Source organism: Alosa sapidissima, chromosome 12 (genome assembly GCF_018492685.1).
Source record: "Alosa sapidissima isolate fAloSap1 chromosome 12, fAloSap1.pri, whole genome shotgun sequence".
NCBI classification, from domain to species: Eukaryota; Metazoa; Chordata; class Actinopteri; order Clupeiformes; family Clupeidae; genus Alosa; species Alosa sapidissima.
The window spans coordinates 2,542,163-2,556,627 of record NC_055968.1 but is presented as its reverse complement, the minus strand read 5'-3'; the positions used below and the strand labels follow the sequence as shown (position 1 = coordinate 2,556,627).

The 14,465-nt window shown below is 41.1% G+C and overlaps 2 protein-coding genes across 3 annotated transcripts in view; one reads left to right on the top strand and one right to left on the bottom strand.

Moving 5' to 3' along the window:
* The window catches only part of ubxn6 (UBX domain protein 6), a 37,297-nt gene extending 30,492 nt beyond the window's left edge, over positions 1–6,805 (top strand). The window contains exon 11 of the mRNA XM_042056196.1: positions 4,808–6,805. Coding sequence (XP_041912130.1) covers positions 4,808–4,933 — 126 coding nt within the window. The 3' untranslated portion in view covers positions 4,934–6,805. The remainder of the gene's footprint in view (positions 1–4,807) is intronic.
* The window catches only part of chaf1a (chromatin assembly factor 1, subunit A (p150)), a 52,805-nt gene continuing 44,121 nt past the window's right edge, over positions 5,782–14,465 (bottom strand). For both annotated transcript variants that reach the window (XM_042056158.1, XM_042056159.1), the window contains 4 exons: positions 9,552–9,693; positions 9,137–9,446; positions 7,525–7,606; positions 5,782–6,176 (listed from right to left, as the gene is read on the bottom strand). In XM_042056158.1, the coding sequence (XP_041912092.1) occupies positions 6,076–6,176; positions 7,525–7,606; positions 9,137–9,446; positions 9,552–9,693 (635 nt within the window). In that variant the 3' untranslated portion in view covers positions 5,782–6,075. The remainder of the gene's footprint in view (positions 6,177–7,524; positions 7,607–9,136; positions 9,447–9,551; positions 9,694–14,465) is intronic.

The following is a 14,465-nucleotide window of genomic DNA, read 5'->3' as shown; positions in this document are numbered from 1 at the left end:
TTGGAACATTGATCAATGCTCATGCTAAGAAGTCATTCAGTGAGGGGGAATTTGTGATATGCCTCAGTGTTGCTACACTCACTGAGGAAAATAAACATTTGTAGCATCTGCCAAGTGTCCTGCTTTAAATAAAATAGAGAAGAGCTATTTAAACTGTAACACTATGGGCTGTATTTTGGGTCATCAACGCATGCCGTAAAGTTCGTTTATCACCCGCGCAAAGTTGAATTCGGTATTTTGCACGTTTATTTTTAACAACCTAGGGAGGGGCCTAGCGCGTTGTCTAAAAATCGCTATCATACACCACCTAAACCTGGTCAGAAGTCAATGGCAAGTTGTTCATATGCTATTTTAAGAGCGCATATCAACAGTCATATTGGTACGTGCACGCACCATCCTTCTATCATTCATGAATGCACACCAGTGCACGTCCATTCAAAGCATTACAAATTGCTCGATTACAATGGGAAACATAATTAGAATAAAGATATTACGAAATACTGTACATCTCATGATGAGTAGTTATTCACCATCATTTGCAAATTGGTAATGACGGTTAAAAGTGATTAGAGGAGAGTCGAGAGACACGTATGGAGTACAGCTGAAGACACACTGTCACGAGATATAAGCAACTCCTCTGCAGGATAAATGTTGTTTCATTCAGTCATTTGAGCAATATTAGGGTAAGTGTTGCTTTTTCCAGCCTATGTTTTCGGTGGTAACCCATTGTCAGTCAATAGTGAAAGTAACTGCATATAACAGTCTTGTCGTTGACTGACTCCTTGGTGAAGTTAGTTTCACTTTGCCAATGAGTTCAAATAGACGAGTGCAAATGCGTGAAGGCTATGCTAGGTTTTAGTAAAGCATGGTTTAAGAATGACTTCTATACGGTCTCGCAAGCAGCCTCCTTCAAATGCGCCTTTGAATGCCAAAATACCGATGCATTTATTTGACATATCGCGCGTTGCGCCGTTAAAGGGAATGACAGATGTCATTATCATTGGTTTAAATGATGTTACGCCCCAAACACACCCATATGACTGATTAAAAGACCTAGGAACACCTAGTTACGCCATGCGAAACCCCTCCCAATGTGAACTGGACATCCTACTAAATTTGAATAGACTTTTGACGAGTGACGATGCACTTTAGAATGTCATGATGGGGCCCTATGTCTCACAATCTCACAAAACAGATATTACCCATTTTTTCATAGGGGGCGCTATAATAACCACATTTAAGTTTTTGCTCATATCTCCGGATCCATTAGCCTGGAAAATCCAGACCCTGGTAATCTCTAGAGATTAAGGGTCTGGCCACGAACAATGTAATGGCCCAACTCGAGGGGCGGCAACAAGCATGCATTTAAAAATCTCACTGCACGCAATTGGACTCTACACTAGACCATGTTTACTCTGAATGATTTCGGACTTTGACGCAATCGGATAACACTACAACCAATGTTTGCTGTCCTCCAATGTTGCAGCGTTGTCTTCATCAGTTTAGCTGGTTCCCCGGGATGCAAGGGGTAAAAGTAACGTGTATCATTGCTCATTGCCAGAGTGTCTCGCAGAGACAACCATTGTGCTCTTGCGAGAACTCTGGATTTCCAGGGTACGGATCCATATGGAATTTGACACATTCTTCTTTCCTCTTGTTTCTTCAGAGCTCCTGCATCCAATGAACCCAGCCACACCAATTTCCGACATGCACATTTTCCAGCCTTTTCAAAAAACTCATAATTCAAATAATTCTAGTCAAAACACATTAGTCTTTTTTAAAATAAATTATTTCTGATTACCATTTCAGTCAAATAGTCTTTCACACATCTTAAATTTTCCCTAATATTTTATGTCCACAGGGCTTCTCTTCAGTTATAATTACTTATTCTGACTTTCTGTCAGTCAGTACATTTACATGCACAGTTAAGTCAAGCTACCGTTATAGCTCGGCTAGGGCATTTGACTGGACCATTGTCATTATCTCAGTTTACATTACGAAAGAAAACCCCTTCTGTAGACCTACGTGAGAATGTTTTACTCTACGCTACGCTAGATGGCGATATGCGCTCAAACGCCACACATTCCCCAAACTTTCACCAGTGTAACTAAATAGTTAAATAGTTGACATGCTGAACATTTTGGGGGCATGAGAGAAGCTGCAACCGCAACGTATGAGTATGTTGCATTGTGGCATGAGACTTAGGTAGTTAGCTTGCTAACTCTGGTAGAAATCTCTGGTGTTCTTGCTCCATGTAGTCTCATGTTGCAGCCACAGGGTTGCAGCAACAGCGCATAGCCAGAGACTTTCTAATGAGGAGACACAGCACTCAAAAAATACTCCATATAAATGCATGGGGCTAGTTTGTCACGCCAATATGGCCGTTGTCTACACATATCCCACCCCTTCCTCGGCAAAACTTCGACATGTGAATACATTGAGCCAATCATATGGTGTGTTGTGAAGACATCGTGCCAATCATGTGTTGTGATCTCGCCGCTGGAGCAAGAGTGGTGTCGTGAAGCCTTGCGCACGCGCAGTTCGACCCAAAGACTGTGCCCGATGAGTGCCCATAAAACATTGGTATATGGCCGCCGAGTGGAGGGACTTGCCTAAAAGGACTTTGGCATAGCCTAGCCTACATGAAAGCTGCTACACATGAACAGAATATTTTGAAAGCGTAAAAGCTAGATATTCTGTTCTCATTTTGTAGACAAAAATGGACAGAGATTTTGTCTTAGTTTTTATTTCATGCAAAACATTTTAGTCTCGTCTTTTTTCGTCAAAAATAATGCATGTTAATATAGTCTTAGTCAGTATTTCAGGACATTTCTGCAGTCTCATAATCGCCTGTCTTAAGTCATGGAAAAAAAGGTCGTTGACGAGCATATTTGGTCTGACAAAATGAACACTAGTGCCCCCTTATGTCACGTAGTCTTGTGCTTGGCCTATAGTTTCAGCTACACACACCACATTTGGTAAATGTTTGTAACTCCAAGACAAACAACTTTTTTATGAACACTGCATTAGCCACGCCCAACAGGAAGTGAGGTATATAAAATGTGCGTTGACAAATTATCAATTATGGCTCACTTCTAGAGGTCTAGAATGCAGGATTCTGCTAGCAAATCAGAATGGAGGATTCCGCCACCCAATCAAAATGCAAGATTCCACCAGCCAATCAGGATCCCATTGACCCTTGACAGGCTCCATTAAATTCCTTGGCTCATACATCAACAACAACTTGAAGTGCCAATTTGGCCACTTTGAGGTGCATCATTGCAGCGTTCATCACATATTTTTGGTGTAGCGCCACATACAGTCAGTGTCAAGTGTCACATCCAACAAGAAGTACATAAAACTAGGGAAAAAAAAAAAAAATTGCCACACATCAGATGCAACGCTTTTTGGGCACTCATCGGGAATCCTATTCAGCAGAAATGCGCGTGCGCAAGGCTTCACGACACCAATCTTGCTCCAGTGGCGAGTTCACAACAAATGATTGGGAAGATGTCTTCACAACACAACTTATGATTGACTCAATGTATTCACATGTCGACGTTTGCCGAGGAAGGGGTGGGATATGTGTAGACAACGGTCGTTACAAACTAGCCCCAGGCATTTCTATGGAGGATTTTTTGAGTGCTGTGTCTCCACATTAGAAGGTCTCTGCTTGAATCAGAATAAGGCTAACTTACATGCTAGCTGTCGAAGCCAGTAGGCATAACATTAGCTAACCCTCCAGCTAAACCGCTGACTTCTTCAATTACTTGGCTTCTTAATGTAAACTGAGCAATCAGCAACTTTTCACATTCAGACATTTGTCATTGTTTTTAGGCTCACTCTATGAACATCGATAGCTGGCTAACTCCACCAAGAGCCTACTAGTGGTGGGAGGGTTCAGTGTTCCTACCCACTACAACAACTTGCTTAGTTTAAAGGTGCTCTAAGCGATGCTGGGTAACGTCACTTCTGTTGACATTCAATCAAAACAGAGAGCTAGCTCGCTACTTCCTCCCCCTCTCTCCCATGCAATTGAAACTCCTAAACAAGCATCTCGTCTGTGATTTGGTGGAACAGTTTATGTTTTTGTTGCCGTTTTTGGAGCCTGAGCTGTCCAGAGTTTTTTTACAGTGTATTCAGGACACCGGCAGCTAGCGGATGGTGAGGTGATGTTTGCTATGTGACAGGCTGGTGCCGTCTGTTGTTGTCCGTCGGTGCAGCAAAAGTTTAACTTTGACGCGAGCGACGGACCCACAATTCAGTTGGGCAACGGATGACGTAAGCCCATGTAAAGTGAACGGGATGCGTCTCCAGCACTGCAACGCACGCAACTGTGTGGGAGCCGTTTGACACCTTTAAATTACAAGCTATGCAACCTGCTCAGAGTGCAGCAGAAGTGTCGTTTGCCCTATTAACTCATAACTAGAAAAAAAAGATTTTGATGAAAACTAGCCACTGTTTAGCTTGGGATTTCTCAGGAACAGAGGCGTGTAGAAATACACGGTTTGCACCCACCGAGAGCTTAAAGTCTCACCTTTTAATCGAGCCATTGTATGTGTTCATAGCTATAACACAGAATATGCTGTGGCTGTACAAAAATCATCAACAATGGTCTAGATTGCTGGCACTCTAGGACAAAGCTTCCGAAAACAGCTTGGCATTCAATGAGTTAAGAGTTTATGTGCCACCAAAAAGTGATTTTGGAAATGTTATTTTAAGGTAAAGGAAAAAAAAAATCTTTAGAGCTGCTTTAATGTATTGTTCTAAGTAAACATTTGTCATTGATTATTTGTTGCTTTCTCAGGTTCCTGCTGCTGTGGTGACATTTTCATGGGATGAGGCAGTGTTGGCAGACATTGCAGCTGCTGGAAAACAAAAAATGTCTGTGTTGAAGCCAGACCTGCTCGAAACTATTAAGACCCTCAGCTGAATCAATTGTCATCAGAAGTCTCCTGTCCTTTTACTCACAACTTACATCCTGAATTGTCCATCATTAATTTCAGTGCTGTGTGGCTTTGGAAGGATTGCTTATATGATGACAGAAGTCCCAAGTGTCATGCAGTGTTGCACTTCTAATAAAGTTGTTGTCAGCCATAACATGGTTATAAGGAAAGGAGAATGTTTGGGCCAAGACAGTATAGAAAATGAATAGCAGAGATACACAAACTGAAGACAGCCTTTTATGGACACCTGCAGGAACTGCTTTGGAGGCTAAGGTAGGCTATATGAAGTATCGGTCATAAGAGACGTAGATTGCAAATATCCCCACTATAGGCTAGCATCTATCATGCAGATACGTATTTCCAGTTTCCAGGCAGTTTAACTAGGAATCAGCTGATCCTGTGTGACTGAGTATCTGTTATACTGTAAAAAAAAGGAAATAAGGAATGCAAAGGCACAAAATATGTTTAATGAAGGAATTATTGAAAATTGCAACTGGAATTACGTCCAGAGAACATTAAACCAACTGCAGAATATCAACCTCAGTTGTCCCTTGCTTTTAAATAATGCTTTATTCAAAATCTGCAAGACTTATCTGTAATCATGGACAGTTCTTTAAATACAAGATTTTTTTGTTGTTGGACGGCAATGTAATAGCCCACCTGTAACCATTTGTATTAAAATATACATTATAGGGGTTTGGAAATTGTACACAAATGACCTGGCCTGTGAAATGATCTGTCAAGGAAAGACAAAATCGCTGATATAAACAAAACTGAGCCAAAGGCGGCAATAATGCGGGGGAAAAACATACAAAAATTACAAAAGGATGATATATTCTCAGTTAAAGTATAGTAGTTATGTTTAATTACACACACCAACATGCATAGACATGTCCATGTTAAAACAAGGCAAACATCTGGTGTTGAAAAGTCTACTGCTTAATATTACAGACCCCACCTGCAAGCTAACATTATGCTTCTCGGACAACAGCTTAAGCCCTGCTGATTGTTTATACTGATGTATTTTCACCATAAACAACTTCATCAATTATACCCAAATTCTTTCAATATTATGAATACCCTACATAGACCTGCACCAGTCTTACTGTGGTCCTACTTGTTTGTAGCCTCATGGGCAAGGTAATAGAACAGCAGTAGAAGTGTTGACTTCCACTTGTTCCAGTTTGTCTGGCTTAGGTGAGCTTGAGCTGCCATTCTGTGTCAGGAATCCTGTGAATGAAATGTACACAATTAAGCACGGGGGGGGTTTGTTACATTTCTTCCACACAAGATACACAGTCAGACTTGACCATGAAAACCAATTTAATTGGAATTACTATATGAGGAATGTCATCTGTATAATTTGGGGCAAAACTCCACAATATACACATTCTCTTTTTCTCCACAATATACACACTTTTTTTATGCATGATCACGTTTGGAGATGAGGTATCAAGTAATTTATTGAGAAGGTATTTCAAATGCAATGTAAAACATAAAAGGTGTCCTGAATCCAATCCTCATTTTTATATGTAACAATATAATACAGGCAAAGGAGTAACAATAACAATGTGATTGCTCTTGATAATATAGGGCAGAACTATGAATGCCAGATCTGCAGAAAATGTTTAGTGTTGAGACTTCTCCCTTCATTTTTTCATCAGTGGCCTGTCTCCCAGAATATCACTGGCTATATACAGTACAGATTAGCCATCTAAATGAGTAAATACTCCTACGATTTCAGTTAATGTAATTTCTCCATATTGTATTTATCTTGTTGACTGTCTAAAAAACCTTTAAATAACTATTTTCTCAGTGGAAGGTATAAACCGCCAATAAATGTATCCTGTTTTAAAGTATTGGAATTATGGAATTTTCTTCATCATTTAATGCAAAGTACTATTGAATGTAGGGCTGGGACGGTATGGATGGATTTGCGGTATACCGGTTGCGGTTACAGTCCCAGCCCTAATTGAAAGTACTGCTCAGGCTGTAACGATACAAACCGAATTGTGAGTGGTTTATCACAATTTTTGACGATACATACCTTGATTTTTTTTGTGTGTGTAATGTCGAAACAAGTAAATAACCATAATTAATTGTTAAACATTGGTTCTCTGGTTCTCCCCCATCACACCAAAGATGTTCAGTTCATAGAGCAGTAAGTAAACCAGAAAATAATCAACTTAAAAATGAACCGATAACCAAAATTGTTGCTGATTAATTTAGTGGGGGACAACTAATTGATTAATTGTTGCAGCCCTAGCTCAGACATTTTGATCCTCAAGTCTTCAGGTTCTAAGACCTAAGGGTCGACATGTTAGACGGGAATCACACTGGAAATAACGAAGCGGCCGTGGTAATCGTAACACAACGCTCAGACAATAATAAGTTCTATCTTGTTCCTAAGTAACACAAATGGTTTGCCTAAATTGACAATTGAATACACTCACATTGCACTTTTAAAGTTGAACCAAGTTCAACGCTCCACTTGTTCAACCCCATCCTGCACCCAGGATGTGTAAATTGACCTCTTCTTTTCACCATCTGCCAACTTGTTTAGACATTATCAACTCACCAGATTCAGTATTGATGTAGACACAGTCTTCCTCCTCATCCTCTGTATCTGCCTGAAAACCATCTGTCTCCATAACTTCTGCCTGAGAGGGAAGATTGACTATTTGATTGACTTTACATACAATATAGTCCATGAGCCAGCATCGATGCCAAGTCGTCGATGAGCCAGCATCGATGCCAAGTCGTCGATGCCACGAAAGGGCACCAAACAAAATCAGTTTTATTTTGTTTGTCTATGCCCCCACATGACAAAAATCTGTGATGGACTCTCCAAACTCACAGCTAAACTGAATCAATCATATAAACCATATTTTCTGAAAAGCTTAAACCCGCAGGATGTGATCAAACATGACATGAGACATGTCCCACTCATTAGTATGCTGCCCATACATTGGGTATCGGTAAATGGCTGATATCTTTTTGGGCTGTTGAGTGGAGGTGCAAAACGCTCACCAGAAAAGGAGGTGCTGGGAGGAAGGCCGACAGGCCGAATCGTTGTCACATTAAAGACTTATATGTGTAACTCGGGAGTGTGCGGCACTTCTCTCCTTTTGCAAATCTTTTTGGGCTGTAACATTAACGGTGGGTTTCCACACACCGAAATTTCGCGTCGCGCTCATTGAGGTTGAATGGAGACAAAATTTGCCCTGGCTGGGCGAAATGAGAGCGAATCGCCGAGGCAGGCAAAACAAAGTTGGCGAAAGTTGAACTTTATTTAAATGAGGACCATTCGAGAACCAATCAGGTCCGTGACTGTGTTTGGAGGCGGGAGTTTCAAAAAAGTCTGACCAAGATGGCGGACACTACCTGAGCTGTAACACGAAAATTTGTATGTGATTAAAATGTTTCTTCACGAACATTGGCACTTGTATCAACACAAACTGTGGTTTATATGCTAGACGAACTTAGTCAGAGCACATACACCACTAAATAGGCCACTATATATGTTAGTTTAAACACTCAAACTTTTTAGCTAGCTGAAAGGCGAAATGCTAGTATTTTTGGACATTGGATTGCATTGTAAACCTAGCTAGACAGCTAGGCTACATGCGGCAACACAGGTATGAAATATATGTCTTATTGACCTTGTTGTTTCTATGAACATGAATTGTTGTTTATAGGCAACATCAACTTAGTCGAGGCATAAAGACCCCTGGATATCTTCATTAAGTACAAAATTTTGCTGGCCAAAAATCGTGAGGTGTATCGCTGAGTGGAAACCCACCGTTAGGGAAAGCATATACCCTCAGGAAGCATATACCCTCAGGATGTGATCCAACATAGGATTTGACATTTTTCACCCTCCCATTTACTTTGCTGCCCGTTAATAATACATAGGGTATGAGTAAATCGAGTATATGGCTGATACCTTTGGGTCTGTGCCATTTAGGGAAAACTGATTCAACCACCTAAACAATATATTTTCTGAAAGCATAGAACCTCAGGATGAGCTCTAACATGGGTTTAGAGATTTCCCACCCTCCTTTGGTGTCCTCAGTTGGCACCGATCAGTCCAAAATAAGCGTCTGGCTCATGGACTAATAAACAATGTAGAGAAATAACAATCTGGATACCCTCAATCTGCTTTAAAAAAGGGGGAGGGGGGTCCTTACTTGTTCCTGGTCTACACACTTCTTCATGAACTTTGTGATCGACATACTGCCAGCAGTTTTCCTCTTGATAGAAAGAGCGGTAGTAGGCTGTGGGGTAGTTGGTGAGTTGCCCTGTGAATTCATTGGTATCAGGGAATCCTCACGACATTGCTGAACACCAGGTGTGAGGTAGTTCCACTGACAGGGCACAGGTAACGACTCAAGACTGAAACGTGCCAAGATGTCTGCATGGACATACCAACAGCAGCGCCTAAAGCAAGATCGTTTCTCATACACAGCACTCTCCTTAATCAGACGCTTCAGACCCACTCTGTACAAAAAGAGATACATACTTCAGAAACGCTTTCACAGCAAAAAGTATACACAATGGAACAATTTGTATTGCAGAAAGTTTGTATTCTATGATTTTGGTTACCTGGTAGGAATGCTGTCTGCAAAACCCTGGGGGCTGCTCACAAGAGAAACTGCCTGCTGACGACAAAACTCCTGGAACTCTGAGATGATTACTTTACTGCTGTTCACATTTCCATGTAGCAATGGTAGAAGCTGGTGAAGCACTGCAGGACGAAAAACATTTGTTTCAATAATTTTCATTTCTTGCAACAGCCCTATTCCAAAAACACATACACATGCGTACAAGTATACGCATGTACAGTTAAGAACAAAATTATTTATACCCCTGGCAAATATTGATTTAATGCTGATTTTCTCTATCAGTATGTTTTTTCTGACTGAAAATGACACTGTCACATGCCAAAAGTTTGTAAGACAATGTGGGAGAAACATGGAATTAAAAAAAAGAAGCACTTTCATCTTTTTAAACATTTTTAAGGAAGAAAAGTCCAAAATTATTCATACCCTTGTTAAATAATCAATGGAAACATCTTTATTTGCATTCACAACTCTCAAAATGGCTCTTATAATATCTACCAAGCCTCTCCATGTCTTCACAATGATTCTAGACCACACCTTTTAAACAGAAATCCGGGTTTTCAGGCAGGAACGATTATTTGCCATCAATTTGGCCTTGTGCTCACTTTTTTGGTCGGATTGAGGTCTGGACTCTGGCTCTGTCACTCTAAAATCAGTGTTTCCTCTATGTTTATTTCATCATGGCGGCCCCCCACGGTTTAATTAATATCGCCACGGTATCAGAATCAGGGCAGACGCATATTTGCTTTTTAAATAATCCTGCGACATATCCTCCCCTGCTGGCTGCCGCTTACATTGCAATTTAACAATAAGTAGCCTAAACTAGTCAGAGGTTATTATGGCCCATCCAGTTTCTGTTCATATATATTGTATTGATGTAGCCTATTCAAAGCATTAACTTTCTTCTCAGTGTTTCCTCTTCATTTAGCGGTGCCACTGCTTCAGAATTAGGGGAGACGCAAAATATTGTCCAGAAGCATAGTAGGCTAAATGCCCTCCGCTGGCTGCAGAAAATTGCAGTTTAAGAATAAACAGCAATGCTAATCCGAGGTACCTGTCTAGTTTTATTCCGTAAATATATTGTTTTTATAGACGTTAGTGGCATGTGCTATCAAGAGCTTCCATGTGCTACGCATGTTTGTCAACAACGCAAAAACTACAATTTTCGCACAACTTGGTGGAAAGGTGTAGCACAGGCCAAGGAAAATCCATTCATTTCTGAAGCTGATCGTATAAAGTATCTCACATATCGTAGTCTATAAGCTCGCTCGCAACAGCAAAAATGAAACTGGATAGAGGATGTCTCCGCGAAGACACCGCTGTTACATTAGATGCGCACTCAATCGCGAATAGACGCAGTAAAAAAGCAACGACTGCTGGTAGTAACAAAGGTAAATTACAAAACATTTTGTATGCACTCGCGGTGATGGCCTAGTAATCGCGGACTATAAAGTAAAGGAGATTTGCACCAAATAAAGGCAGTGTTGTGGGTTGTGTTTTTACAACATGTTGGCACAAAACTTAATTTCTCCATTGTCAACGTGAACTATACCAGTATGTTCAAGCGTTCAAGTGACAATGTGGTTTAATGCATGGGTTAACGTGGCGTGAGTCAGACAGAAGATGGGCCTGTCTTAGTTCCTGAATCCTGTCCCTCTCAAGTCACGTTAGGCTAAATGGTGTGATTAGCAACTACAAATAAAAAAAACATCCCGGGAGTGACACCCGACCGCTGTCGCCACTGTTAAAAAAAAATCTAGCGGAAACACTGAAAATGTTAATATTGTTCTCAGTTAACCATTTCTTGCCTTGTTTGGCTGTATGTTTTGGATTATTGTGTGGTTTAATGGTCCAATGATGCCCATTGATACATGTCTCTCAGCAAACTGCCTGATCTTTTCCACCAAAAATCTCAATGTAGCCCCTTGTGTTAGTGTTACCGGTTACTTTGAGAAGTTCACCAGGTTCCATTGTCTGAAAAATACCCAAAACTAATACATTTCTATAGCCATTCTCCACATTGTGGATGGTGTTTTGGTGGTTGACATTTTCACTCCATCTCAAAATGGATCACTTGGTCATCTTGGATGCTGATCATGGATCACTCTTCTCCAAACATGCACTAAACTAAACCTTTATAAGGGCACACCTGGACAAAGAATTTAGCTTTCGCTGGACTTTTTTTGACCGAGGGACATGCCTGAGATTGGCATAAATAAAGAAGCATTAAATTCCAATGACACCATTTCAATTGTGGGGGTTAAAAAAGTATTCTTTTGTTTTGTCTTGTCTTATTTTTCAACCAGGGGGACCTGGTGACCTTCTCAACGTGTAAGTAAGTATATATACACTCTTTTGATCCCGTGAGGGAAATTTGGTCTTTGCATTCATCCCAATCCGTGAATTAGTGAAACACACTCAGCACACAGTGAACACGCACTAATCCCGGAGCAGTGAGCTGCCTGCAACAACAGTGGCGCTCGGGGAGCAGTGAGGGGTTAGGTGCCTTGCTCAAGAGCACTTCAGCCCTGCCTACTGGTCGGGGTTCGAATCGGCAACCCTCCGGTTGCAAGTCTGAAGCGCTAACCAGTAGGCCACGGCTGCCCCCAAAACGTAAACGGTAACATTAAAGCAAGAGGCTACACTGAGATTCTGGAGGAAAAGATCAGGCAGTGTGCCAAGAGACCTGCCCCAATAGGCATAATTGGACCATTAAACCATACAATGGTCAAAAACATACAGCCAACCAAGACCAGAAATGGTTAACTGAGAACAATGTCAACATTTTAGAGTGGCCCAGCCAGAGTCCAGACCTCAATCAGTCAAAAACGTTAGCACAAGGCCAGAGTGATGGCAAATAATTGTTCCTGCCTCAAAACCCAGATTGCTGCTAAAAAGGTGAGGTCTACAATCATTGTGGCGACATGGAGAGGCCTGGTAGGTATTATTTCGAGAGCTTTGATGGCAATTAAAGATGTTTCCACTGATTATTTAAAATGGGTATGAATAATTTTGGACATGCTGTTTTTCATAAAAATGTTAAAGATAAAAAATGATTATTTTTTTGATTCCATGTTTCTACCACATTGTCTTACAGCCTTTTGGCATGTGGCAGTGTCATTTTCAGTCAGAACAAACATATTGGTCAAGAGAAAATCAACATTACATAAATATTTGACAGGGGTATTAATAATTTTGTTCTTGACTGTATATACAAGTAAAGAAAAAGGACATGCTATAAAAATGACAGTCTTCCTGGTACTGATGGTGTGTTTATGCATGAATTTTGTGTGAAATGGTCAAAAATAGAGCATACATTTCAGCGTGTCATGAAATTATGCCAAAGTCGGACCTGTGTTCAAGTATTGAATTTACCAAATTAAATAGTTAGGCCAACTCCATACCATTTGCACTAAAACTAGATGTACCGCAAAGCGGTACAAAATATGACCGCCGCTCAGTCCTGCACATTCTCTCCGCAAATATAAATTCATGCTTCCCAATTTCTCTCCATCTCCTACTCCATCCCTTACCCTTGTGTTTGTGTGCATGCGTGTGTGCATGCATGTGTGTGTGCGTGCGCGTACATATAACTACATGTCTACTTTGTGTGTATGTGTGTGCATAGTGTCTTTGTGTGTGTGTCTGTGCGAGCATGCCTGTGTGTGCATGTGCGTACATATGCCTGTCTACTTTGTGTGTTTATGCGTGTGTACGTTTATGCGTGTGTGTGTTTATGTGTGTGTGCGTGCGTGTGTGTGTGCGCGCGTATGTGTGTGTGTGTTTATGTGTGTGTGCGTGCGTTTATGTGTGTGTGCGTGCGTATGTGTGTGTGTGTTTATGTGTGTGTGCGTGCGTGTGTGTGTGCGCGCGTATGTGTGTGTGTGTTTATGTGTGTGTGCGTGCGTTTATGTGTGTGTGCGTGCGTATGTGTGTGTGTGTTTATGTGTGTGTGCGTGTTTGTTTATGTGTGTGTGTGTGTTTGTTTATGTGTGTGTGTGTGTGTGTGCGTGTGTGTGCCTCCATGTGTGTGCAAGTATCTTTATGTGTGTGTTTCAGAGCTAGTGAGCGGAGCGCGAGCGAGGAGTGGATGGAATTTTGTTAGTGCTGAGCGCTTTTTAATTTAAAGGCCGGAGCGGTGGCTCTTTTCCGCTCCAATACCGCTCACACCGCGAGTCTGAGGCATGCCCAAATCCACCCAGAATTAATTTCTTCCTTATAAAACCAAGACCGTTAAATTTAAAATTGGGCATTGTGCATTGATGGGGATGGAGTTCGCTAAATATTTTAGAAAGGAAATTGATCAGGCAAGTCAAGCAAGTGTACTATTCCTACAAAACAACTAGATACTAACAATGTAGAACAAGAACAACCATGTGGTGACACTGTCAGTGAGGAAAGATTCATTTCGGAATACAAGAAGACACATTTCACAGAAACATGAGTGTGTGTGTGATACGGGAACACACACAGAGCGAAGAAAAATGTGAGCAATTTGAATATGCTTCATATCAAGTAGAAGGCTAAAGTAAATACAGGCTAATAATAAAAATAAAAATAAATAGTTTTGCCATTCAAAGTAGGCCTAATGCGATTTTTGTAATGTCCTAATGTGTATTGACGGAGGAGCAGAATATTCGCACTGCTCAGCTCTGCTCATTAGCTCTGGTGTGTTTGCGTGTGTTCATGCGTAGTGTGTGGTCACTACATGTACACATATGGGGCGTGCCACGACGAAAGGAGTCCAGTGTCGCGAAAAAAATTGGTTTATTGGATATTCATAATCCGCATCCCCCGCACCTCCACTTCCAACACTTTTTCTCTGGTGGTGATGGAGCTGACCGGACATCTGAGGCTTCAGGCGTTACCGATTTACCATCATCCATCGCATCTGACC